General features: G+C 35.1%; 4 protein-coding genes across 12 annotated transcripts in view; 3 read left to right on the plus strand and 1 right to left on the minus strand.

The window, feature by feature from the left end:
• The first annotated feature begins 1,021 nt into the window (after positions 1-1,021).
• Positions 1,022-5,084, plus strand: Tdrd3 (Tudor domain containing 3). Of its 2 annotated transcripts, none has more exons than XM_029304989.2 (11): positions 1,022-1,490; positions 1,647-1,731; positions 1,848-2,047; positions 2,135-2,279; positions 2,417-2,650; positions 2,748-2,881; positions 2,955-3,194; positions 3,298-3,940; positions 4,024-4,137; positions 4,238-4,328; positions 4,499-5,084. In XM_029304989.2, the coding sequence occupies exons 1-11, from the start codon at positions 1,465-1,467 to the stop codon at positions 4,675-4,677; spliced, it is 2,091 nt and encodes a 696-aa protein (XP_029160822.2). In that variant the 5' UTR covers positions 1,022-1,464; the 3' UTR covers positions 4,678-5,084. The 2 variants fall into 2 exon arrangements, with proteins under 2 accessions (XP_029160822.2, XP_085339035.1); XM_085482909.1 differs by having other exon boundaries at positions 1,024-1,490; positions 4,502-5,084.
• Positions 5,085-5,388: 304 nt separating this feature from the next.
• LOC114932731 (large ribosomal subunit protein mL63) lies at positions 5,389-8,207 on the plus strand. Its single transcript, XM_029305074.2, has 3 exons — positions 5,389-5,715; positions 5,858-6,131; positions 8,072-8,207. The coding sequence occupies exons 1-2, from the start codon at positions 5,654-5,656 to the stop codon at positions 6,114-6,116; spliced, it is 321 nt and encodes a 106-aa protein (XP_029160907.1). The 5' UTR covers positions 5,389-5,653; the 3' UTR covers positions 6,117-6,131; positions 8,072-8,207.
• Positions 6,198-10,924, minus strand: LOC114932730 (apoptosis-inducing factor 3). 3 transcript variants are annotated; one of them, XM_029305073.2, is made up of 8 exons: positions 10,483-10,924; positions 9,947-10,044; positions 8,245-8,537; positions 7,829-8,165; positions 7,367-7,717; positions 7,082-7,287; positions 6,793-7,009; positions 6,198-6,668 (listed from the first exon to the last, which is right to left on the minus strand). In XM_029305073.2, exons 1-8 carry the CDS (start codon positions 10,551-10,553, stop codon positions 6,403-6,405), a joined length of 1,839 nt encoding a protein of 612 aa, XP_029160906.2. In that variant the 5' UTR covers positions 10,554-10,924; the 3' UTR covers positions 6,198-6,402. The 3 variants fall into 3 exon arrangements, with proteins under 3 accessions (XP_029160906.2, XP_085339037.1, XP_085339036.1); XM_085482911.1 differs by lacking the exons at positions 9,947-10,044; positions 10,483-10,924 and adding an exon at positions 9,824-9,940; XM_085482910.1 differs by lacking the exons at positions 9,947-10,044; positions 10,483-10,924 and adding an exon at positions 8,945-9,796.
• A 1,747-nt stretch (positions 10,925-12,671) lies between these two features.
• LOC114932677 (cell adhesion molecule Dscam2) overlaps positions 12,672-25,753 on the plus strand; it is an 83,932-nt gene continuing 70,850 nt past the window's right edge. For 4 of the 6 annotated variants that reach the window (XM_085482801.1, XM_085482802.1, XM_029304995.2 and 1 more), the window contains exon 1: positions 15,965-16,511. In XM_085482801.1, the coding sequence (XP_085338927.1) occupies positions 16,358-16,511 (154 nt within the window). In that variant the 5' untranslated portion in view covers positions 15,965-16,357. Of the gene's footprint in view, positions 12,905-15,964; positions 16,512-25,753 lie in introns of those variants that run through there. The other 2 variants (XM_085482800.1, XM_085482803.1) reach the window with 2 other exon arrangements.

Here is a 25,753-nt window from a genome sequence, read left to right on the forward strand (position 1 = left end):
GCGATCTATTGATTTAACGTTACCTTGTTAATTGTCGCTGAGATATCGATTACATTCCTCGTTAAAAGGAATGCAGTGTTCCTTTCGTCACGTTCCTCACGAGGAGTTCTTAATCTGCCAAGTGCTCCTCGAGGAAAAGAATTTGCGGAAGAGAATCCACTTTATTTCTCATTTATTTTAATAGTTTATTTAATTTAAAAATTCTTATATAAAAAACACTAATTTCAAAAATAAATCATACATAATTCTCTATATATATATGTTTATGTATATAATTATTGGTTACTTTAATACTATATGTATATATAAGAGAATTATCTAAGTAAATTTAATCTGATCTAAATTATTCTGAATATTCGTTGAATTTACAATCTGCTATTTTTCATTTTTCTCTAATGATTAAATATATTTCTGTATACATGTTTCTATATTTTCAAAAGTGCTTGTAATTCAAATAGAATTTCAGGATGTAAACTGTATCAATTATCAATCATGTATAATGTAGAACGCAATATGGGTGGGTCGTGATCATTTTTAGCGCGCATATATCACGTACCTCTGTCTTCAAAGTTAGAGCTCGTATTCGGTAATTTCAGCGTTTGTACAACGGCTGCTCCACCCAAGTAATAATCGTTGCTTCTAATTGAAGTAATCGTTATCCAGGCGAAAGGTTTTTTTATCAAAAGCTATTATACTATATAATGATTCTGTATATTTGGCAATGTGTATACATATAATATGTTAAATTAAATTAAAAAGAATAAAATCAATTTTTAATCACATTTCTATATTACGAAATATATATAATTACATTTATATCACATATTTTATAGACTATATAAAATACATGTATATGTAGATTCAAAAGAAAATCCGAGGGAAAGCATTTCATTATCGACTCATCATTATTATATAATTATTTTATTCCGAAATTTAAATAACTTTCAAAAATGAATGGAATAAAAATCTCAATTATCAATTAATCGTGATATGATTATAAAAATAAATCATGATTCACAGAGGAATTTTCTTTGAATTCTCGCAAATTTAAATATCGATACCTATATCGATAATCGAGATATCGATATATCTATCGAGTTCTAATCGGGCACGCTGTTCCAAGTATGCAAGATGGAGACGACTGTGTTTTCAGATTGAATAGGTGCGGTTTCTTCACGGTTATAATAGTTGTTATCAGCTGTTTCGTGTGATAGGCCGCGCCTATAAAAGCCTCGACAGAATCGAAATATCGATGGCCGAGTTGCCGTCAAGACGACCACGCTGGGATTAATCGCAGTTTAACATAATTGTCAGCTGTTAAATGTTTTTGTTACGTGCAAGCGCATACAGAACGTGCTGCGCAAAGTCACGAATAGCATAGTAATAACGCTTTGCGAGAGCCGTGCGTGAATTCAATGAGACGCGACAAACTTTTATTCAACAAAGAGAAAGTTCGGTATAGACATGGAGAATCTAGAGACGTTAGGATGGTGAGTAAGGACGCACTCGTACTTGTGATGATTCTCTATGCTAAAGAAAAATATCTATTCTCTTCCTGTTGAAGATTTTTTTTTAATAGTTCACAATTGTCTGAATTACGAATAATTTATATTTTTAATTACTTAACTAATTTTGTTTATTATAAGGTACCTGTCTGATCACGGTTATAATGTGGCAACTGATTCGGATAGCATAGTTGATACCCAGAGGATAATAAAACGATTGCTAGATGTATGTACTATATGATTCTATTTACACATCAATCAAATTTTAGAAACTCGTAAACTTCTAGAATAATATTAATTATTTCAAAGATATATGTGTGTAAAAAAACAAATTATTTATAGCTTGACTTAAGAGAGATCGGTAGTGGAAGTGGAGATATTAATCAGGGCAATATTGTGTTACAAATTCAAAAGATACGTAATATCTCTGCGCCCAAGGGAAATGAAGAATCAAAAGCTGCTCCACGAATGTTAAAATTATCGTTGACAGATGGTAAAAATAATTTTCAAGCTTTAGAAATTGAACATATATCAGCTTTAAAGTAAGTATATGCAATTTTGCACTACCTTTCATATATAATATTATTTTTTTACAATTATTTCTTATCATCTATTTTATATGTTATTAGTTTAAATACACCACCTGGTACGAAGGTATTGATAAAATCAGGAACCTTTCCTGTGTCACATGGGCTTCTTTTATTGAGCCCACAAATAATTCATATACTTGGGGGAAGAGTAACCAGTTTAGTGGAAAAATGGGAATTAAATAAGGTACGTTACACTTTATTTAATAAATATACAAAAATATACATTTCAAATTTAATAGATTTTATTTCACAATTATGTACTGATTAACTTAATAACATTTATAATGGATGTAAGAAGTATACATAACTGCTTTGTTATAGAGATTAGCTTCACATACTCGTGTAAGATCGACTGAAGAAGGTGGACCACCACCATGGATACCATTTGGTAAAAAGATTATAAAGGTTTCTGAGCAGGATAAGAATTTTAAAGCACTAGTAGAAAAAGAAAAAAGTAGCAAAGAGAATACAGAATTTGAGACTCAGCGTAAAGATGCAATAGCAGAAGCTGCCAAACAAGGCAGTAAGAAAGTGTTTGGTGGTGGAAATAAGCAGGTTCGATTTGTTTTTATATTTTTCTAATAAAATTATGAATTAAAAAATAATATATCTAAAAATATAAAAAAATTGATATATATGATTTTTCCCACAGCTATTAGATCATAGTGTACAGAAAATTGTAGATCGAGGATTTACTATAGAGCAAGCAGAATATGCTTTAAGAATTAACAGAAATAATGTAGATAGAGCTCTTAAAAGCTTACAAAAAACCGATAGTAAACATAAGTAAGTATTAATATTTTTTTTTTACTCATTTGTCATTCAATTACTATCAAATTATAATTTTATATTGTAATAGCGTTAAGGAATCTCGAGAACCACGAGAGCCACGAGGCAAGCGTGACAAAAAAGCTGAAGAGAGTAAACCCAGCAGTGGAAAAATATCTTTATTTGATTTTCTCGAAGATAAACTACCTGTGCAACCTGAAAGTGTTGAAACAGCAAATTTGTCACAAAACAACTATGTGCAGAATAGTGAAATTAATCAAGATCGTCTTGACTCAAGAGCCAATGATACACAAAGTGGAAGAGGTGGACGGTATGTAACTATCTTATAAGATGCAATTATAACATTTATTGAAAATTAATTAATTATAATGAAAGTTAATCGATTATTTTAATATTGCCTTTTTTTATAACAGAACTCAGAAAAGTGGCCGCGGATATCAACCTCCTCCACGACATTTGGAGGAACATAAAAATAACAAACGAACAAATAATAGCAATTCTTCCATGTATCTGCAATATAATGGTGCCACTCATGCACAGCAAAATAAACCACCAAGATTTCAACGTAATCAAGAATTTCAGTATCAGTATCAATATGATGGAGGCAAAGAAGCGTATCAGAAATCTCAGCCGAATGATTATAGAAATATGTTTGCTCAGTCACGCACAAGTACAAGTGTAAATGCCAATGATAGTGGTAACGAAAGCTATAATAAAAGTCAAGTTGAGTTACAAGCGAAGAATCTCAGTAGTAACAAAAACTACAATCACTTCGATCCCGAAGCCAGAAATAGGCATCCATATGACGCTTCTTTTGGTAGACAAAATCGACCACAACAAAGTGGAACCTCGAAAGTAGGTTACACGTCTAATACAACTGAACAGAATTTTAAAAATCAACTTAGATATCAACCCAATAATAATGTTGGAAACAGAATGTCCGTAAATCCTAACTTTCAAAGAAGTGAAAACAATTATAATCATAATGTTTCCAACAATGCATGGGTATGGCGAATAGGTGACAAGTGTATGGCCAAATATTGGGAGGATAATAGGGTATGTATTATTTTTTTACATGTTTTTTTACATGTTTTATATGAAGGATGAAATGTTTAATTTTTTTTATACGAAATTTATAGTATTACAATGCTGAAGTCACTGGGGTTTCCGAAAGAACCTGTGTAGTGCAATTCAAGGGATTTGAGAACTACGAGGAGGTGCTTCAAGTGGATTGTATACCCATAACAGATGATGTATGCAAAATTGAATAATATAAAGTTATATAATAAATAGAGATAACAGTGTTGATATATATTTATATATAATAATTCTTATTCTTAATTGTTGCAATAGTATCAAGATCACGTTTCGGATGTAAGACGACAAGATCAACGTTCTAACAATCGGCAACCACGTTATGATCAAAGTCACAATCATATAAATGGTGAGTGACTAATTGTTCATTCTTAAATATTAAATTCTTATAGTGCGCTAAAGTTGTGTCCTGTACATTTATAAAATATAAAATATTAAGTATCGCGCACGCACGAGCGCGAAAGAGGTAATGCAATTAAATATTAAATAAAGAGATAATCCAATCAAAAATTGCGACAGCAGCACCTATGGAATTTCGACGAGGTGGAAATGGTGCCGTAGGAGGGAATAAGGGGTACAATAAAAAACGAAATCAACAACGGAGTACACAACCCATCTATCAACCGCCAGCGCAGAGAGGCCACTCTTCAATGCCAATTAATAGTCAAAATAATACTCCACATAATTCTTTCCTTTAATATAATTCTAGTCTTATACATCTTTAGTGAAAGAAATATTCAGTTTTTACTAAACCTTGAGACAGTTGCATTTGCTACTGGAAATTAATTTAACAGGTTGCCACAAACTGGACGGTTTAGATATCGTAAATGTCACTAGGCGTGAGTAATATATGCAATATTTAATTTTTACTCGAGTAAAATTAAATATGCAATAACTTAATATTGAGCAAGTTGATGTTTCACGTCGTACACGTAAAGAGTCACGAAACTTCTACTGTAAAAAAAAGTCGACTGTGTTCTTGAAATATTATTTATATTGTATGAGATACTATTTGTATTGTAGGAAAATTAATTCTTATTAATACTGCAGAACAGGGCAATATCTGTATCTCGTCCATTTTAGCCGTAATACAATTGTAATGAAATTTCGTCCGTTTTGTTTTTACCCTCGAAAAATCAAAGTTATTAGAATATTTTTATAATATATTTGGATATTCAAATTAAAATTCCGATTTAAATTTTATATTGTCCAAATACTAATTATTTTGTACGTTTATATTAATTTCTGAAATCTATAAAATATATTTTTCTAGAACGTTTATTCAAGAAAAATTTGTTTTACAATATTTATAAAATGCACATATTTATTTTGTATCAATAAGAGAAATGCATATAAAAGTGTATTTTTTTTCACATATTTCCTCATAGGAGCATAAAATTTAATTTTATTATCGTATTTACAGATCATTCATAATTTACATTTATTTTATTAATAGAAAAACAGGCGCAGGCGCAGTAGTGACCTCCTAATCTAATATTATGGCTGTGACATAACCTTTAAAATACGAATAAGCACCTAAGAGACTAAGAGTAAAGTTTCTTCTTACTCTTAGATAAGCACATGGTTAACTGCACATTGAAACTTAAAAAAAAATAATAATAATAAGTGCATACAAGCAGCGTGATTTATCGAAAGATATATATTTGATTTACGATGCGGCTTGGATTGGTTCTATTGCATCTTGCTAAACCTAAATTGCAATATAAATTTCGAGGGTGAGTGTTTGTGCAAAAAAACAATCTTACGTTTTATTTAATAAGTTATTTTATATTAATCATTTGTCATGTATTTTTACTATTATTATTTTCTTGTTATATGGATATAAATATAGTTTTTTGTACATTTTTTCTATTACAGGAAGTATCGTAAAGTTAAAAAACCATCTATACATGATTTAATGGACATGAAAAAGGACTTTGAAAGAGAAGAACAAAATATGTTAATTTTGCGGCATCCTTATCTTACAATTGAGCAATCTCACGGTCATATGAAACATATAGAGAAAGATAAGATGTTTTTCGATAAATTTCAGGAAAGTAGAAAACAGGAATTTGAAAAAACAATCACTATCGCTGAACGTTTAGCTCATTTAAGAGTTACAGAACAATGGGACTAGAAGCTTCTCATAGATGTATGTAATTTTAATATAATTTGTAAATTTTATAGATCTATAAAATAAATGTCAAACTCAAAAATATAGTTTTCAACGATTTTATATTATATATAATAGATATACAATATGCTGAATATATTACATAAAGAGTATTACATAGGAAAGGGATTATTAGATATATTACACATGCTTAATAAGATACATTGATAATGTATAATTAAAAAGTTGAGATTAATACTGTGACATTGTTTAAAAAAAACTGAATTATATTATTTATACAAAACACAATTCAAGCCTTTACTTCTACTAAAAAGGTATCTTGAAATCGCGTTAACACATCCTTTGGCTTATTTCTCATCCAACCAAATGGATCGGTATTAATTTCCTCTTCTGTTAATGTCTTTTCTTCATAAAGTATATTTGCAAAATCTGACACAACAGGATCGGCATTAACACTGCTCATTCCTATTACTTTGCCATCTTTAAGATAATAAGCAAAGAATTCCAGTTTATCCAATGAACCATGAATTTTTATGTTAGTAGGTTTTCCATGACCTGAAAATAAAATAAAAGTTTTGAATTCGACTACTAATGCTTGCTAACAATTACTAATTAGTTGGTTAATAATTATTATACTTTCATTTAAATTTATAATATGAAAATATATTACAAAAATTACCTGCATATCTATAATTTTTGCCTAGTAAATTGGTCCAAAAGTATGGTACCGTTTTCAAAGGAGTTTCTTTACCACATATGTTCTGAGCTGCAACTTTGCCATGATAATGGGCTAAAGAGTAATGACCTATTGCAGCCAATGTGTCATCAGAGCCATATATCGGTGCATAAGCTATATCGCCTCCAGCATATACATTTTCTATATTTGTTTGTAGATGCTGTAATATACATACATCTTAATTACATAAATGTGAATAGATAAAGTAATATCAATTGTTTGAAAGTAATACCTTATTTACTATTACAGTGCCATCATTCCTTATTTTAACAAATGATTCTTTCAGCCAATCTGTGTAAAAAGTAGATCCTATTCCAACAATAACTATATCTGCTGGTAAAATCTGACCGTCTGTAAGTTCGATTTTAGCCACAACATTCTCTTCATCTTCCTTTGGAATAAATTGCTTGATATTGTTTTGGAAGATAAACTTTACCCCTGGTTTAAATATTGATTATTATTATATAAGTTAGTATAAAAGATAATGTTACGTGTAACAGATTTGCATAATATGTACCTTTTGCTTCGTGCTCTTTTTTAATTCTATCACCAATGTCCGCACCGAATATCGCTCTGAGAGGCACAGTATCGCGCCCTATTACTGTAACAGATGCACATTTATTGATACAATAAGCTGCCGCTTCCATACCAATGAAACCCAATCCCAACACAACTACATGTTTTTCGGGAGACAGCTGTGAATATACGCTTTGTGAATCAGTATAATCTCGCAGCACAAAAATATTTGACAAATTACTTCCTGGTGCATTTAACATTCTTGGTTTACTGCCTGTGCATATGAATAGATGATTATACTTTAAGTCCTCATTGTTACTCAGTTTAACAATATTTTGAGTTGTATCCAGGCCTAGGGAAAAATAAAAGTAATAATATTATATATATAATGAAATATGAAGGATATATAATAATTATTAACTGAACAAGTATTAACTAGTGCTTATTTTTACTTATAACATACCTATAGCTTCTACGCCAAGTTTTGTTTCTATTTTGTGTTCATCATAAAACATTGGAGGCCGTAATGCTGCCTTTTGAACATCAAAATCTAATATTTTGGATACTTTTATTCGATCATAGGGTACAACATTCTCTCTGCATATCATAACAATGCGTCCTGTAAAACCTTCTTGTCGTAGACTTTCTGCACAAGTTGCACCTGCTGGTCCTCCACCAACTATTACAACTGTTTTTATATTTTCAGGATCGCATGCGGACATATCTTTCACACGTCTATTAAGGTCCAGATCTTTACGTTTAGCCTTTACATGTACAAGACCAGCTTCGTCTATGCGAACCTGTAAACATAAAGAAATAGATAGATATGCAGAAATATGGAACACAGAATTTTTAAAAATTTAAGAAGCACTCGAATACCTTGTAACATGGTAAAGAATCCAAGCCTGGATAATCTTCAATATCTCCAGTTTTAATATTAAAGCAAGCCCCATGCCATGGACATCTCACTCTTCCTTCTCCTAATGCACCGGTATGTAACAGAGCTCCATAATGTGTACATTTGGTACCAATTGCATGTAATTCTCCTTTTTGTTTTATTAACAAAATTTTTCCTTCGCTATCCCCAAGTGGTAGTAATTTCATTTCATTTTCGTTGATATCCTCCTTCTTGCACACCACATCTTCAATATAGTCATGCTGTTCTTGGGAACCTGACACGTGAGAATAATTTAGTTTATTTTAGATATTTTATTACAGCTGCAGAGTAAAACAGGTGACTCACAAGTGCAGCAACATGATAATATATTATGTTTCTGTACAATATTTCCTATTTTATTATGCGCATTATAATTTTCTTTCTCTTTGCTTTTATTTAACATAATCAAATATTTTCTAATAAAATATTAATCTTTAAAATTCTAAATAATAATTTATTTATACATATGAAATATTACAATACAAAAAAAGTAAATGTGTAAGACCAATTTTGAAATAATCCTTTTTTAATAATTCTACATCTGAGCAGGAAACTAATTCAAATTTTTTATGTCTCCATAACATTCTCAAAACAATAGAATATTCACAGTAAAATCATTTAAAAGCACAACAAAAACACTACCTTTAATCAATCGGGCGACCGAATATCTCCACGTCAAAATAAGAAATTTTATCAACAATGTATATAATAAATAACTTGCATCAACTATATAGCGTAGCATACAAATGCAATCAAATGTGACAAATATAGAAGCCAATGGGAATTTCCCAGTTACTATTATCTCATACGTGGAAAGTTGCACTTTCTGATAGGTTATCAGTTGGATGATTTAATAACAATTTCGTGACATCATTTGATCGAGAGTTTCTTCAAGACATAACGAAATGATCTAATAAACTAATAGCACGTGGGAGATAGTGCTTTACGTGATTTGCTGTTATTATACTATGTACATATAATGACATTTCGTGCACGTGACACTATACAAATGTAACACATACGCAAACTATGTTGCGCGCAAAAAAAAATCATATATGAATCTCGTTTTCAACATTTATGTGAGCTGGACATGCAAAATAGATTTAATTAATTTATGTTATAAAAGATAATTGCCCTCGTTTTATTTAAAAATTTGTATATTTTTATTATTAGAATCATTTTAGCAAGTTTGTAAATTTTATATATATACCTACCGCAAATTTATTGAAATTATTACAAAATAGTATATTATAAAGAAGCATATGAATAATGTAATATGAAAACGAGAGTGTATTTTACAATCGATCAAATGAATCACTTTTGCTTTTGTTGCGAAATATACTCGCTGTGTCATTTTTCTACTTGACGTCATAGACGTTTGAACGAAACAAATATTGATTCGTTATATAAATCTGTCTACAAATGATATGCAATTCATGCTTTATTATTTCCTTCTTTCTTGATATCCTCGCAATTTTTATAACCTCTTAAAGTAGTATAAATGTTATATTTTATAAGCACCTTTTTCCGATGTCATTTATTACAAAATAATCCTTGATGTGTGATATGATTAATAAATAGTAAATTGTCTTATTCCAGATTTATTTGATTTGATTCGTATGCCCAAATATTGCGAAGGCCTACCCTGAAAATGACGTAAGAACGGCTTGTCCATCAAGAAGGCGGTCCACCTCCTTCTAAGTGCAAGCGACCTGACGGACTGCATCGCAATGCACTGGAAACTGTCAATGCAATTCTATTCTAGCGTGCGTCCTCGTACTACATATATAGTAACAAATGCTTTTTTTTCACGAACTATACTATACTAGTCACCGTATCACATTAATTTCCCATCGTTAACTCAATGATTCTGTACGACAGTATTCCGACCTAATAATGTTTTTTTCTGCGGTAAAATTAATTTCAAAGTTAAAAAAAAATTAGATTCAAGACAAAAGACTTTTATAGACTATACTTCTAAAAAAAAAGATTAGAATCGAATTGAATTTTCCAACACAAGAATCGTCATTAAATAATTAATCGAAAGCAATTATTGGACAAAGAAAAGTCTAACAAAGCGATGATGCATGATATATATATATATATTTTTTTTTATCTCTTTACATTTTTTCTTAGATTTTTCATAATTTGTTTTTGCGGCGAAAGATATATATACGCACCTGTTGCGACGGATTTCTTTTGATCGGAGGAGGGATTTTTTTCGGAAGCTTTTGCACTGACCCGCACCCATATTAGCGATAAATAAATCACCGGCTGTGAATAATTGACTAGAACACGCGTTATGTGTATTTATCGGTCGACCGCGATCAACTGTCTCGCGTTTTCTCGCGATTCGCGTACAATGAGCAGAAACGCCGGCCGACCTTGAGATATTCGCCGTAGCCTTTAGTTAAGATTCTCTCACATAAAAGAACTTTCACATTACGATCGATATACGTGCCCACCGTACCGTACACCCGGGTCTTTTTGGTTTCCTCTCTTCCGACAAAAATCGAATGTAGCGCGCACGTTTTCCTAATTAATGCGCGCGCGATAACGGGAGATCTCTGATCTAAAATTCCACAATCCGATTCCAAGGAACCGCAACAAGCGCGATAAGATACCGTGACACATTCGCTTATATATATGCCAAGAGAGACGTCTAAAGAATATGCCTTACGTGAGCGGAATTATTTATTAAAAAGAGAGAGAGAGAGAGAAGGAGCAGGATAAATCTCTCGTGATCGTGAGGATTATTTTTTATGAGGAAGATTCGCGTGAAATATCTCACAGATTACATATATTTTTTATAAATCTACTATATTCTGCGATATATTTCATTTTGGAGGAAACGTTCAAGTTGAATGTAATATATATAAGAGAATTTTTGAAGATTATTTTCAAAGCTGCTATGACATAATAATTTCTATCTCTGTCATGAAAACTTATATTTTCAGGCTGGTGATTTGATAAGTTTGACATTTGGACAGCAAAGATATTTTTATTATGAAAGATGTACGCATATACATATACATACATAAAAGTTATATATAATTTTTTATGTAACAAAAAAATTATGGCACTAACGCCATCTGAAAGGAACTTTTACAACTAGATTGCAAAATCGTTGATAATAAGGAAAATGTAGATAACTACTCGTGTGAAAGAGCAATCGGAAATTGACTTTGTAGTTATGCTAAACCTCACCAGATGTCGCGAGAATTCATTTTCTCGTGCTATTCTTATTTGAATCTTTATTTGTACATCAACGTACATACAACACGCATATACACATTACACTTCGCCAGACTCATTTCGAGGTAAATTATCCTTCCTAAATTCTTATTTTATTTTTTAAAGCTTCTTTAAATGATAAATAAAATATAAAAGCGGATATCTTATATAAGGCTACTTGGAACTATAATTTATTTAATTAATTGTGATTTATTGTTAATATTACATGAGAAGAGATGTAATAATTTTAAACGCGCTCTTTTTTGTCAGATTAAAATTTTCCGCATATATATTTTTTATCTACTGTCTAAATTTATATTAATTGAATTTGATATACATATATACATATATCAATTTTATTATATTCTAATTCAATATGTAAATATATGTAATGTGTGTATATATGTGTGTATAATGTGTGCGTCTCTCTCTCTCTCTCTCTCTCCCTCTCGCTCTTGAAACTTTTATTTTATATGTATTTTGTGTCAATATTTTATAATAGCTGCGAGTATTGAACTAGGTACAATTACAATCGGAAAAACGCTAAACTTGAAAAGCTTCTCATTTTGCGACAAAGATTGAAATTGATCGTTCCGCGCTACTCTTCATTCCGCATTTCAAAGCGTTCCCGTAGGTGTTTCCTGCGTTTCCTCCGTACAAAAAAAAAAACCAGTTGCATCATAAATGAAGAGACTATCTCGCTTCTTTTCCTTCTGACTCGCTTCGAAACGGTTCAATCTCCTGCCAATAACACACTTGATCTTTCGTGCGAACTCGAATAGAAAGAGAGATAGAGAGAAGGAAAACGAAGTAAAAAGAAGAGAGAAATAGAGATAGAACGGAAAAGGAAAAAATGAGAAGCGCGCAAATCGAGGTGATTTAAATTAGTAGCCGTTAGAAGCATCAAAAGAGAAATTCGGTCCAACGACGCATGAAAAACAGAGCAGCCGACACCGCGCGAGAGTAGTAAGGGTAAACGGCTACGTGCGCCGCACGGATATTTAATTTGTGCCTGGCGGCGGCGGTAGCGGAGCGTCAGTCGCGGTAGGGGAAGAAAGAGGGAAGAGAGTAGACGAGGGGGGGCGGGAGTGGGGGGGGGGGGGCGTAAGGTTACGCGGGGGCCTCTCGCTCTTTGAGGTCGGTGGTTGATGGCGGTCGGTTACCCCGTTCTCCGCCTCCGCGCCACCACTCGGTCATGTGGGCTCGGTGTACGCACTGAAGGCTGCCGCTGTGGAACGCAACCTCGCACAAGCGGCGGAAGGAGAGAACACAAGGGGGCCATGGGAGGTGAGCTCGATGGAAAGAGGTATACGGAGGCCCGTGATGATAGTCTCGCGTGCAAGAGGCAGCTTAAACTGAATCAATCAGGTAACTGTACATCGCTATATACTCGTCTTTCTCGATGCGTCTTTCCTAATATCCCTCGGGATTGTGTGCATTTTTTTTTTTCGCGTGTAATGTTATTTGCTCGATCATCGAATGTATTCGCCAACTATTTCTATAGCGATGCGATAAAATAGAGGATTGGTAGATTTAAATTTCGAAAGTGTGCATTTTTGGAATAAATAATCGGATTATTATGTTTTTAGGGAGAGTATATAATTATTCTAGGAATTCAGGTTTTACTCGTGTTTTTTAAGTGTATTTTTCATTTCGCTAAAATTATAGGTATATAGGTCAAAGGTAGTTTCAGTGATATTGTAACGCTGCTTGGTCAGCCATGATTTCAGTGAAACGCGCCGATGTGCGATCAGACATCGAGTAACGTAACGTTCATTTCTTGTTTAAAAAGATGCACACATTTTTTAATATATATATTTTTAATGTATTTATAAGAAATTACAATTAATATATTATGAAGCAAGAAATGTTTCCTTCCTCTATTATTATACTAATACAGTGAAACATGACGATGTGCGATCAGACATCGACTAACGTAAAGTTCATTTTTTGTTTAAAAAGATGCACATATTTAAAACAAAAATTATTTATAAGAAATTACAATCAATACAGTATAAAATAAATTATTCATTCCTTTATTTATTATTATTTTAATAAAAAATGAGATAAAAATTTCAGTGAAACGTGATAATGTGCGATCAAACATCGACCAACATAAAGTTTATTTCTTGTTTAAAAAGATGCATACATTAAAAAAATATATTTATAAGAAATTACAATCAATACAGTATAAAATAAGAAAGAATTCATTCCTTTATTTTAATTTCTTGTTTAAAAAATGCATACATTTTTAAAAAAATAATATTTAAGAAATTGCAATTAATTTAGTGTAAAATAAGTATTTTGTTTTCTTCTATTTATTATTATATCAATAAAAATGAAAAAAAACTTGGCTAAAATTTTAGTGAAACATGACGATGTGTGATCATCACATTTAGTAACGTTATATCTTCTTTAAAAAGATGCATAATTAAAAAAAATATATTTTATAAGAAATTACAATCAATACATTATAAAATAATAAATTTTTCCTTTTTCTATTTATTACTATTCCAATAAAAAATTAAAAAAAGATTTTAGTGAAACATGCCGATATGTGATCGGACATCTAGTAACGTATAGCTAGTTTTTTGTTTAGAAAGATGCATATATTAAAAAAATATATATTTTATAAGAAATTACATTCAATATACTATAAAATAATAAACTTTTCCTCCTTCTATTTATTATTATTCGAATAAAAAATGAAAAATAGATTTCAGTGATACGTCCCGATGTGTGATCAGACATCGACTAATATAAAGTGTATTTCTTGCTTAAAAAGATGCATGCATTTTCAAACAAATATATTTACTAGGAATTTAAAATAATAAATTTTTCCTTTTTCTATTTATTCCAATAAAAAATTAAAAAAAGATTTTAGTGAAACATGCCGATATGTAATCGAACATCTAGTAACGTATAGCTAGTTTTTTGTTTAGAAAGATGCATATATTTAAAAAAAAATATATTTTATAAGAAATTACATTCAATATACTATAAAATAAACCTTTTTTTCTTCTATTCACTATTATTCGAATAAAAAATGAGAAATAGATTTCAGTGATACGTCCCGATGTGTGATCAGACATCGACTAACATAAAGTTTATTTCTTGCTTAGAAAGATGCATGCATTTTAAAACAAATATTTACTAGGAATTTAAAACAATAAACTTTTCTTTCTTCTATTTATTATTATTCCAATAGAAATCGAGAAATAGATTTCAGTAAAATGTGTCGATGTGCGATCGAACATCTAGTAACGTATAGCTAGTTTTTTTGTTTAGAAAGATGCATATATTTAAAAAAATATATTTTATAAGAAATTACAATCAATATATTATAAAATAATAAATTTTTGCTTGTTCGATTTATTACTATTCCAATAGAAAATTTAAAAAAGATTTTAGTGAAACATGTCGATGTGTGATCGGACATTGACTAACGTAAAGTCTATTTCTTGCTTAGAAAGATGCATGCATTTTAAAAAAAATATGTTTACTAGGAATTTAAAATAATAAACTTTTCTTTCTTCTATTTATTATTATTCGGATAAAAAATGAGAAATAGATTTCAGTGAAACGTCCTGATGTGTGATCGAACATCTAGTAACGTATAGCTAGTTTTTTGTTTAGAAAGATGCATATATTTTATAAGAAAGTACATTCAATATACTATAAAATAATAAACCTTTCCTTCTTCTATTCACTATTATTCGAATAAAAAATGAGAAATAGATTTCAGTGAAATGTGTCAATGTGCGATCGAACATCTAGTAACATATAGCTAGTTTTTTGTTTAGAAAGATGCATATATTTAAAAAAATATATATTTTATAAGAAATTACATTCAATATACTATAAAATAATAAACTTTTCCTCCTTATATTTATTATTATACGAATAAAAAATGAGAAATAGATTTCAGTGAAACGTGTCGATATGCGATCGGACATTGACTGATGTAAAATTAATTTCTTGTTTAGAAAGATGCATATATTTAAAAAAAATATATTTCTAAGAAATTACAATTAATATATTATAAAATAAACTTTTCCTTCTTTTATTTATGATTATTCTAATAAAAAAATGAGAAAAATATTTGGGCAACTATAGAGGCGTTATTATGTCGCGCTTGATACTAGAATAAATCCTTGACTTCATATTTCATTTTTACCGAGTAGCCGGTGAAATTGCAGCGTGATACGGGCATTAGGGTTACGTGTGCAATTTCTCCCTATATCCGTGTCTTTTCGTGTCGAGGTATACGTTTGTCGTTGGTACATGGGCCGCAGCTTCACGCGGGCGAAGAGAACGTCGCCGAGCGTGTTTCCGAGGGTGGCCGGCCGGCACCGAATACCGTCGAGCGCGTCCGAAGGGGGTCGAATCGTGTGCCGAGGTGAACTTAGCGCGCAGCTCGAAGGAGCCCGGTTTAGTCTATCTCCAAGCGCTGGACGCGGCGGGTGCCGAGAGGGGTTTGTGCTCGAGGCAAAAGGGTTGCGTGCGCGGTTATACATCGGTCTCGCTCCTGCCCGTCTTTCCCCTTTCCCTTCCTCACAACACGTCTCACAACCGCCCTTGGCGCTCTCACCCTCGTCATCCTACTACTCCGCACTTGTCCGACTTTGCGCGCGCTCACCTATGTTTATATCGATACATAGCCGGAAGCCGGACAGGTGAATCTTCCTCTCTTCTCGATGACGATGAAACGGGAGTGGTAGATCTGTCTCACCTTGCCATCCGCTCATAGTCTTACCCAGCCCTTCATCTATACCTATCTGATCCTTACTCTGATCTCTCACGAATTTCTCAAGGAATTCGATGACGACGGCACCGGCAAGGATGGATGCGAAACCGCGGAAGAGACAGTTTGCCAGTCGTCGGCCGTACTCGATTCGGACAGCCTACCACGTGGATCGTGGTCTCGTGCTCTCGTCGCTGACACTAGTCACGCTTGTCCTCGTCCTCGCCTTTGGTAAGTCGCACCTAATATATATGTATTCGAATATTACGGATATTTACAAATTCCATCGTTATTAGCATTATTATTGCGATTATGAACTAATTATTGAAAAAGTGGAATAAATCCAAACGATAAGAGTTTCGAGAGTACCTATTTTATATCATATAAATGGAGCTTTTTTAGAGATTTGTTTTGCAAAAGAAAAAATATATGTATAAATAAATGAAAACATGTTTTATATAGATTTTACATTTTTCTGAAATATGTGAAAAATACATATTTTAAATATTTTTTAAATTTGTCAGAAGATTAAACAAAAAGTGGATTTTTCAGTCATTACAATGATTGAGTTAATTATTTTTAAAAACTACGATTATAATGATGTATTATTGTGCTTAATGGAATTGTTAAGCGTATTATATGTGCATATTTTGAGAGTTAAAACTATGTACTGCATAGCATTGAATTACTGAGATTCGTGATTCGTGGTAAAGTGAGATATATTCCGGAGTTATAATTGAATGATATGTACAGAGAGCAGCAGTTTCATGTGTTTCATAGCCATGTTGTTTCTTATACAAATTTTGTAATTTATCAGTCTGCACGATGCAATTGCTTTCTCGAAAAAAAAGCAAAAATCTATTTTATTTAAAATTCATCCATTTTTACGCACAATTTCTTGCGAAATTCGTACAAATTTCTACGTTACACGCTGTTATGTTATTACATATATTTCTATAACAATTAACTCGTACAATTTTTTGAGGGGGTTGAAACGATACTGCCGATACGTGTTAATTTACTGTCGAATAGAGTTTCGCAAAATACATATAGAAATCGATGTAGCAGAACGCGATGCATCCGTGGAATTCAATTTTGCCAGAAATATCTTGTTGTATGAAACCAGATATTGATCTTACGGAGCGGAAGATAGCCGCCGGTGATAGCGAACGCGTAAACTGAGTCGCAATGTCGTTTAACAAAGTGGAAACGACAATATTCGTGCTCGGGGATAATCGCGCCTTGCGATGTAACGCGAGAATCGCGAGCCGCGAGATCGTCTAGATCGAAAGAGAGAGAGAGAGAGGGAGAGAGAAAGGGGGGAAAAGAGAGGGCGGGAAAGGTACCGCAACGAAATCTATTTCCGCCATTTCCCGCCGCCATTGAAACTCAATGTTGTCGGGATTGCAGAGCCAGAATATCAAGTGTCTTATTACGCGCATCATTGATCGCGAAATTCACGCTTCTAACGATGTTAACTCGTTAAAATTGCGAAAATTACATGCGGAAATATTTTAACATTTTAATATCGTTCCGAGAGAGCGTTGCAGTTGAAAACTTTGAGATAAATGCGCCGGTATCGCGCGCGTATTCGTAATTTCGTTACTTTGTGTTTCTCCGTAAACATTTAAAGCGAAGCAACATTGTTGGCGAGTTAATTGCGTTTTCTGTAATGCTGATTGCCCCGCGCGTCTTTGTCATGACGCAAGACTAATTTACCATCGATCCGATTAAGAGGTAAGTTAGTTGGCAGAGGGAAGGGATAGTAAAGAGCACTTCTGAAATGCATCAGCTATGGAGAGTAGTAGTCTAACGGCACTAATCGGTCAAGTGCCTTTATAGTACGGGAGGTAATAATTGGCAGGCAGCGAATAATCAATTACGTTAGCTCGAATATTGCGTGTCTGTCGACTTTGCGCGAGCGCAAAGTGTATTCCCATCGGTTATTCTTATCTTTAATTTAAATATTTGAAAATATTTCAATTTCAAAAACGCGATCGTTGATTGCACGGGCACTTTTTGTCAATATCAATTTTTCACGCGAAAAGAAAGAGAAGAGAAAATTTTTATCTCTTGGTAGAGAGATACACACGCGGAAGGGAAGACTGTCATGTACAGCGTATACATGTACATATATATCGTATCTTGCGCAGTGCACCGCGCCAGAAAATTTATGCCGCGTTAAATTTATATATTATATACATATATACACACATATCCCGGAAGCGTTCCTTGTCGAGTTATACGTTCCGCCTCTGCGAGCTACACACAGGTATTGCGAATTTTCGAAATTCCTCGCAATAATCAGTTTTTGTCAAGTATTTTGCTAATCATTCGCGTTCAGCGATAAAAACGCAAAACTTTTCTAATTCTTGTTTTATATTTATTATTGTTATCTCTATCGCTGTTAAAAAAATGAGAACTTTGTTTTAATACGTGAAAAAAAAAAAAAAAACGTGAAAAAGAAACGACGAGGAAAAAGTTGAAGATCGATACGAAGTCGAGGAAGTAATAAGGAATGCGGAAAGAATTTCCCGGATTGCATCGAAATGGTTCAATCTCCTATAATTCGCTTTTTTGGTGTGTTGGTTTATCCTTATCGGAAACCATAGTAGCGCATAAATCAAAGTGTTTATTCAGTAGCGACGTAGTAGAATATACGAGGATGGAATTTGCTACATGGAGTAAACTCGCTAATAATCTATGACTGCTTCTCTTTTCCAACTCATACTTAATAAATATTGCAAAAGTACAGTTTTTTTTACCATTTCTCCATATCTTTCTCGAGATATCCGAACGCGAAAAGTCTCGCGAGGTCAGCTCCTCCGAGAATTTATCTTTTTTAAGCGACTTCTTCGACATTACTCGGAATTATCCGACGTTTTTCCGGAGAGGCAAATAATAGGATTTCGATGTTTGAGAAATCTTCTCGAAAATGACCTCTCTCCTCTCGTTACGAGCAGATACGCGGTTTAAACTACTTGTGTATATCAAAGTGATATACACAAAGGATCTTTTTGAAGAGGAATTCTCCGACGAAGTTTAATCCACCAATCTGTGAATAAGCTTGAGAGCTGTGTGTAGTTTCTTGGCGAAACTTTTACGTAACGTACATTAAATTAGCTTCTGCGCGGATAAGATTATAAGCTATATCGACAAAGGTGCAGCCGACTTTCTTCTCTCGCCCCTTTCTCACCTTCCCTCCACCGTCAACTCGTCACTTTGCTGGCAAGGAAGATAATTCGACACAATGTTTAATTAGAACGCGTAATTAATGGCGCATCTATAAGCACCTATACGTATCCGCGAACGCTTGACCATCATCCATTCAACCGCCGAGTAATCCTTTGGACCACAATGGATCCACGACATGGAATGCGCCAAACCGTCGCTTACACGGGTCAATTTATCGCTTCCCTCGAATGGCAGGACAAGACATTGGATGCCGTAAACTCCTGCCAGTAACGGCGCGGCGTAGATTTTAAATCTCTGAGTCGCAGTGTCATTCCATATAGTCGGATTCCATCGTGGGTTGAAAAATTGTTCACAAATTCCTTTATAAAACGGATGGAATTTTTCAAATCCAACAATCATTTCTAGCATAATAATTGCCTAATAAAACGTTATTAAATTCTTGAATCGGAATAAAAATGTATGTGTGTACGTGAAAGAGATGATATAATAATCATTGATACACTAATTCACTTAATCTAATCAAGACTGCAAAAATTATTAATATATCATAAAAATTAATTAAAAAATATAGAAAACTGTTTTATATAAATCTTGAAACTTCTTTTAGAAATTAAACGTATATGTGCATGAAAATATTGATTTACTCCATGTTGGTATATTTTTGCTAAAACTCTCGATTCGAAAATAAAAAATTGTAATGAATAATTTTCACGTCAAGTTTGGTCGATGGCGCGGTTTTTTAAGAAATCAAAACGTCGCATATCACGTCAATGGGATTGGGATTGGGTCGGCCGGATTGCGCGTGGTCAGTCCCGTTTCATTCCTCCCTTCCTATTAATCGGAAAAGTGTACAAAGACCGGCGCACATGGCCGCCTGTTGAATTTGCTTCGATATAGCTGTCGATACGCGCTGCGTGTTGCTACGGAGCGTAACGCGGAATTGAAAATAACGCTATCGGAACACGACGGTATCTAATCGGAAAGCAATTATGAGCTGTTGAAGTTAAGCCGAAGCACGCCGTATATGCCATAGTCATTGTAGTTATGGCCGGCGTCATTCTCCATTCACCCCACTCTCGTCGCCTCGATTTAAACTAAACTCGTTCAATAAAATAGAACGCACGAAGCGATGAAGACCCTCGCACTGGCAGCCGGTTTAATTAAATTTCGCGTTCGATGAACTTTTTAGCATTCGATTTCAAGCGTTTTAATTTCATTTTATATATTTATATTGAGAAAAATATATTTACCCGCGTGTGCGACAAAATTTTTTAGTATATACATAGTTCGTGATAAAAAATATAATAGACTAATTAGTGAAAGCGTAGGATAATTTTTTATATTATTAAATTTTATCGAGACACTTGTATTTCTGCGAAAAATTCAGAAAAAAGGACACGAGAAAATGGAAGAGACGCAACACCACGGTACGCGTTTTCTACGATATAAAGATATCCGACTTCCACTTTTCTTTTTCTCACTAACGCTACCGCTGGAAGCGCCCGAGCTGCTGTCATCGGCAGTATTTAGTTTAGGGATAGCGAAAAAGTCGGAATAAAGACGGAGCAGAAAGTAGATAGAGGGTGGATAAAGAAGAGAAGCTCGGCAAAGCCCGGGAGGGTAGAAGAGACGCGAGGAGAGAAAGAATGAGAAGAAGAAGGAGAAGGAACGGCGAACTTGCAGAGGAGAGAGTTTGCAAACGCTCGTCGACTTCGGGTCACCGCCGTCATACCACCACAATACAACCCTATCAACCGCGGCTGAAACCACCCTGCCAGAGCCTTGCCGTTTCATTCTTCTGCATCCATTCTTCCCCTCTTCCTTCCCCATCGCGACTTCGACCCGTTGCTCGTTTCAACGCTCGTTTCCAGCGTAGCCTTCGCCATTTCTTCATCTTTTCGCCGGTGCACCGCAGCCTATAACGAGTGGCATACCTCATTCAAGGCGTTACGCTTCTACCCTTTTCTTTCCTCGTATCTTTCTATCTCTCTCTCTCTCTCTCTCTTTTTCCCCAGCCCCTCATTCTCTCCTCTATTCTGCCTTTATTTCTTCCCTCGACATTCTCCTTCTTGCTCCGTGCGCCGGCTTGATCTTCTCTCTTTTTCCGCTCCGTTATTTCCTACTCGTCGCCCGTCGCTGCACCATGAGAATAAATGAGGAGCACACGTCAAAGCAAAGGAAAAAAAAGAAAAAGAAAAAAAGACGTCTTTCTTGTGTTGTAAGCTCGAGCGCACCGGCGCGGCGCTGGGTGTTTTTTCTTCGGTATCGTCTTCCCGTGATGTAGACGTCTTCGCGGATGGTTTCGCGCTGCGCTCGCTTCATGGTTTCCCAATGAGTTCTCGTCTCGAGACGGTTCGTCGACCGGTCGAGATTAAACGCTTCGTTTCCGCGGAATGTCATATTCCCCGGGAATGGATCTTGAAGGACTCTGCTGATTTTTCACCAGATCTCCGGTATTTTTTATTTCGCGTATATACGAGCTTCGGGAATTTACAATTTATAATTGCGACGTAAGTTTGAGATTCGCCGTTAAGTCAATAAAATTCCAACGACGCCGCGCGAAATGGATGTTTACTCGTGCAGATGATTAAAGAGGGTGTGTGTTTGTACACGCGAGATATTTCGTATTTATCCCCGCTTCGTTTAGCTTCATGTTTTCTGCAAGCGCGAGCGAAAATTTCCCGACGTTTCTGCTGAATCGTTCTCTGGTTCTTTCGAGGATGTCGCCTCGGCGAACGTTCAATTCCCTACGTGACTGTCGTGCATATCGCGCTTTTCTGACGCGTGTCCTTGCAGTAGTTTGAGTCGATGATGTAGTCAGACCGTCGTCGAGGCGAAACTTTGTGCAGTTCTCGAAGCAATAATCGCGATCATCTATTTCGTTAATACGCGATAATGTGACAGTCAAACTCGAATCAATCAAACGTCTCGAAGTTTGTAAAGTTAAAGGTTGCTATCAACTGCAAATATAAATTTACTATGTGAAAAATAATACTAACTTTTTTTTATGTATAATATATTCTCTATTCACATTTAATTTTTTATCCGCGATAGAATTTTATATATAAATAAATCTTATATAAATCTTGTATAAATTTTATATAAATAAATTTTATATAAATTTTATATAAATAAAAATTATAAAATCTCATGTTTCGTTTAATGTAAAAAATATTTGAAAAAATAACATATGCGAATAAATATATCAGAGTACGTGTATATTTTAGAAAATTTATAACACGCATTATTAAAATGATAAATAGAATTCCGTTTTGAATTTTATGAATTATAGATAATTTGAATCATTTATTTAACAAACTTGTTATCCCGATACATTTACAAATACATTAAACAAATTAGATCAACTATAACGATATAACGTAATGTTATATCTGATTGTAATTATATTCATGTAATATATACAAATAACTATTCCGTTAAATAATTTAATGCGAAATTAATGTGTCGATTATTTCGCGTATATTCTGTCTTGAAATAATACAATAAGATAGACAAAAAAATATACAATTTTAAGCTGCTTAACGTTACGTAACGACATGGTATACATATAGCAGAGGAAGGACATAGTTTTGTTTTGCGCGAGCCACATTCAGAGATTGATGGAATAAACTTGAAGCGCGAATGAGGATTGAGAATTGTATGTCTAAGGGGGAACGAAGAATGCAACGGAGCTGCGTTACGAGAGCGGTTGCGTAAATAAATTTCAGTTTGAACGGCTTAACGTGTATCGCGCGGCAGCTACGTCTGTACGGCGGCAGCTTTGTTAAAAGACGTTGCGCCCGAGGGAGTAACCTGAACGAAGTACGGAATGACGAGGAGGAAAATAAGAAAGATCCTGGGTGGCGGGTCTGGTAGCGACGGTATGGTACCACCAGGCAGTAATAAAACGTGACGGAAAGATGGCGAACAATAACGACGCTGCAGGTAGCTAGTTGGATATCTGCCAGCTGAAATTTCGCGAAGCTAAACGTAATATATATATATAGGAAATTTAACGCAGCCGAAAGAATGTGAGCGGATCGACAAGAGAAAAGGAGTATAACACGAATCGGTACTTAAAACCTTTGAACGCGCGTAAATGAGGTCTCTCTTTTTCGAGACGCGGTATTTCCTCAATTTCGACATTCTTCGAGGTGATGAGCGGAAAAGGGCAAAAATTGCATGGCATTCTAGAGAGTAACGTGCAATGGTTTAACGGAGCGCTAAGATGGGAAAACTTGACAGATATATATCGTCGTTAGTATCGACGATCTGACAACCGGAGCTGAAACGTGGGACGTATTGAAAAATATACGTATAGGACGAAAAGAAAGACGTCCAACTTTGGGTGGACGTGAATTACGTACGTGAAAGTACGTGTCGCCAGGCGGTAAGATTGATCATCTCCGGCGGTTAACAATTTAATGCCGAGATATTTCGTCGGTCGGCAAAAATAGCGAAGCGCGAAGACGATCGCTGTACCATGTAAGAAGAGGACGAAGATTCCGAAAAGAAGTCGGAAGAGACACGCGCGAAGAGAGAGAGAGAGAGCAGAACGGTCTAGTCTAGGATAACGAGAAGGGACGAGGCAAGGAGAGGAGAACAATGAGGACGGGATGTCTGCCAAGTAAAACTCAGCAGAGTATACGAAGAATAGGAACATCGTGGAACAGCGCCGCCGCCGCCCGATATCCACCGCGTCAGCCCCTTAATCTCTGGCGGTGTGATAACGTCGACGCAGCATTTTGCATGCTAGACTGCTGCCGCATCCATTCTCGTTTCCCATCTCTCCCCCTCCCTCTCACCCCGGGTTTTCCCCGACAGTGTCTATTCGCTCCCTCAGTCTCGCGCGCGCGTTTCCAAACGCATACGCCGGCATCAACCCTGGCTCTACTCTCTCTACTACACTATAACTCTGCCATCACTGTCACCACCACCACTATTACCGTACTGTCGTACTTGCCGTAATCTACTACCCTGCTCAAGCTAGTCTCTGGCTGGCTTTATTGCCAATGTAGCAGCTTCCGAGTCCTTAGCCAAAGTACGATGTCGCGCTATTGCGGTATATATATGTATATATACCTTTCTCTCTCTCTCTCTCTCTCTCTCTTTCTCTCTAGTCATCGATAATCGAGCTTTACAGTTAGCGATTCATCTAATACTAATACATCTTGGTTCGTGCAATGGATAAGATCCGAGACTGGCGAAGTAAGTAAACACCGCGCGTACGAAGAATAATTACTCCGGCTGTCGAAGAAGTCCCTGTAGGATCCTGTCGGCAGGAAACGTTAAGAGCATCGTGTTTACGGCTTTTATATATGTCGGACGGTTCTCTTTAAGAAGCGAGCGCCAAAGTAACGCACGTATCGCATCACCCGTGGAAAGGAACGTCGATCGTAAAAGTGATGGCTATTTCCAGCCGAGTAAATTACGTCAACAGTTTATTCTCTCTAAAAATACGAGGGGACGAATATTGCGGAATTATTTAATAAACGAAAGAAAAAAAAAATAATGCGGGAAATTATTATTATTATTATTAACTAATAGCTCTCCCGCGTCGTTCTCTTATTCTGTCATTACCTTGGAGTAATAACTTTATATAACGTCGAGAGCGCGAGTTAATTTTGGACTTTGCGTAATTTCCACCGAGATTCCGCGCATCGACGTCAACGTCGACTATATTTTTCTCGCTCGTTGAATCTTCATGGGTAATGAAGTAAAATTCAAGAATCGCCGGTTCCGCACGCTATACAGGACGACGGTAGAAACGGTGTTAACGGGCTGCGGTGGTGCGAGGTTTCATAGTCACGCATTAGGAGGTCGCTCTCTCTGTTCCGTGGCCTCTCTAGGCTCGTACGTTTCAATTTGTCCCTGGCCTCTGATGTAACCGCGCGGTCTCATTAGTTGAGCGGGGCGAGATGGTGAAAGGGGAAGAGGACGAAGGAACGGGATATACAGTTTCCGTCTCTGTTTCGCCGACGCGCGCGACTCTGTCGTTCAACCCTCGGCGTGCCACCCTCTCTTTCTCTCCGTCTTCTCTCTCTCTCTCTCTCTCTCTCTCTTCGCCCTCCACAATCAACCTTACTGCTCTGCACCACTATTCCCGACCTAACTACCTCTTCGCTACGAGGCTACCACCATCGGCAACGTCACCACCACTACCTACCCTACCTATCCACCTACCTACGCCGATGTCGACTACCCCGTCCGCGGGTATTGGTCTACCCTTCACGCTCCGGTGTAAGGTACGGACAAACAATTACTTGTTCCACCCTCGT

This window comes from Nylanderia fulva, unplaced genomic scaffold (genome assembly GCF_048542155.1).
Source record: "Nylanderia fulva isolate GAGA-0341 unplaced genomic scaffold, ASM4854215v1 Scaffold22, whole genome shotgun sequence".
NCBI classification, from domain to species: Eukaryota; Metazoa; Arthropoda; class Insecta; order Hymenoptera; family Formicidae; genus Nylanderia; species Nylanderia fulva.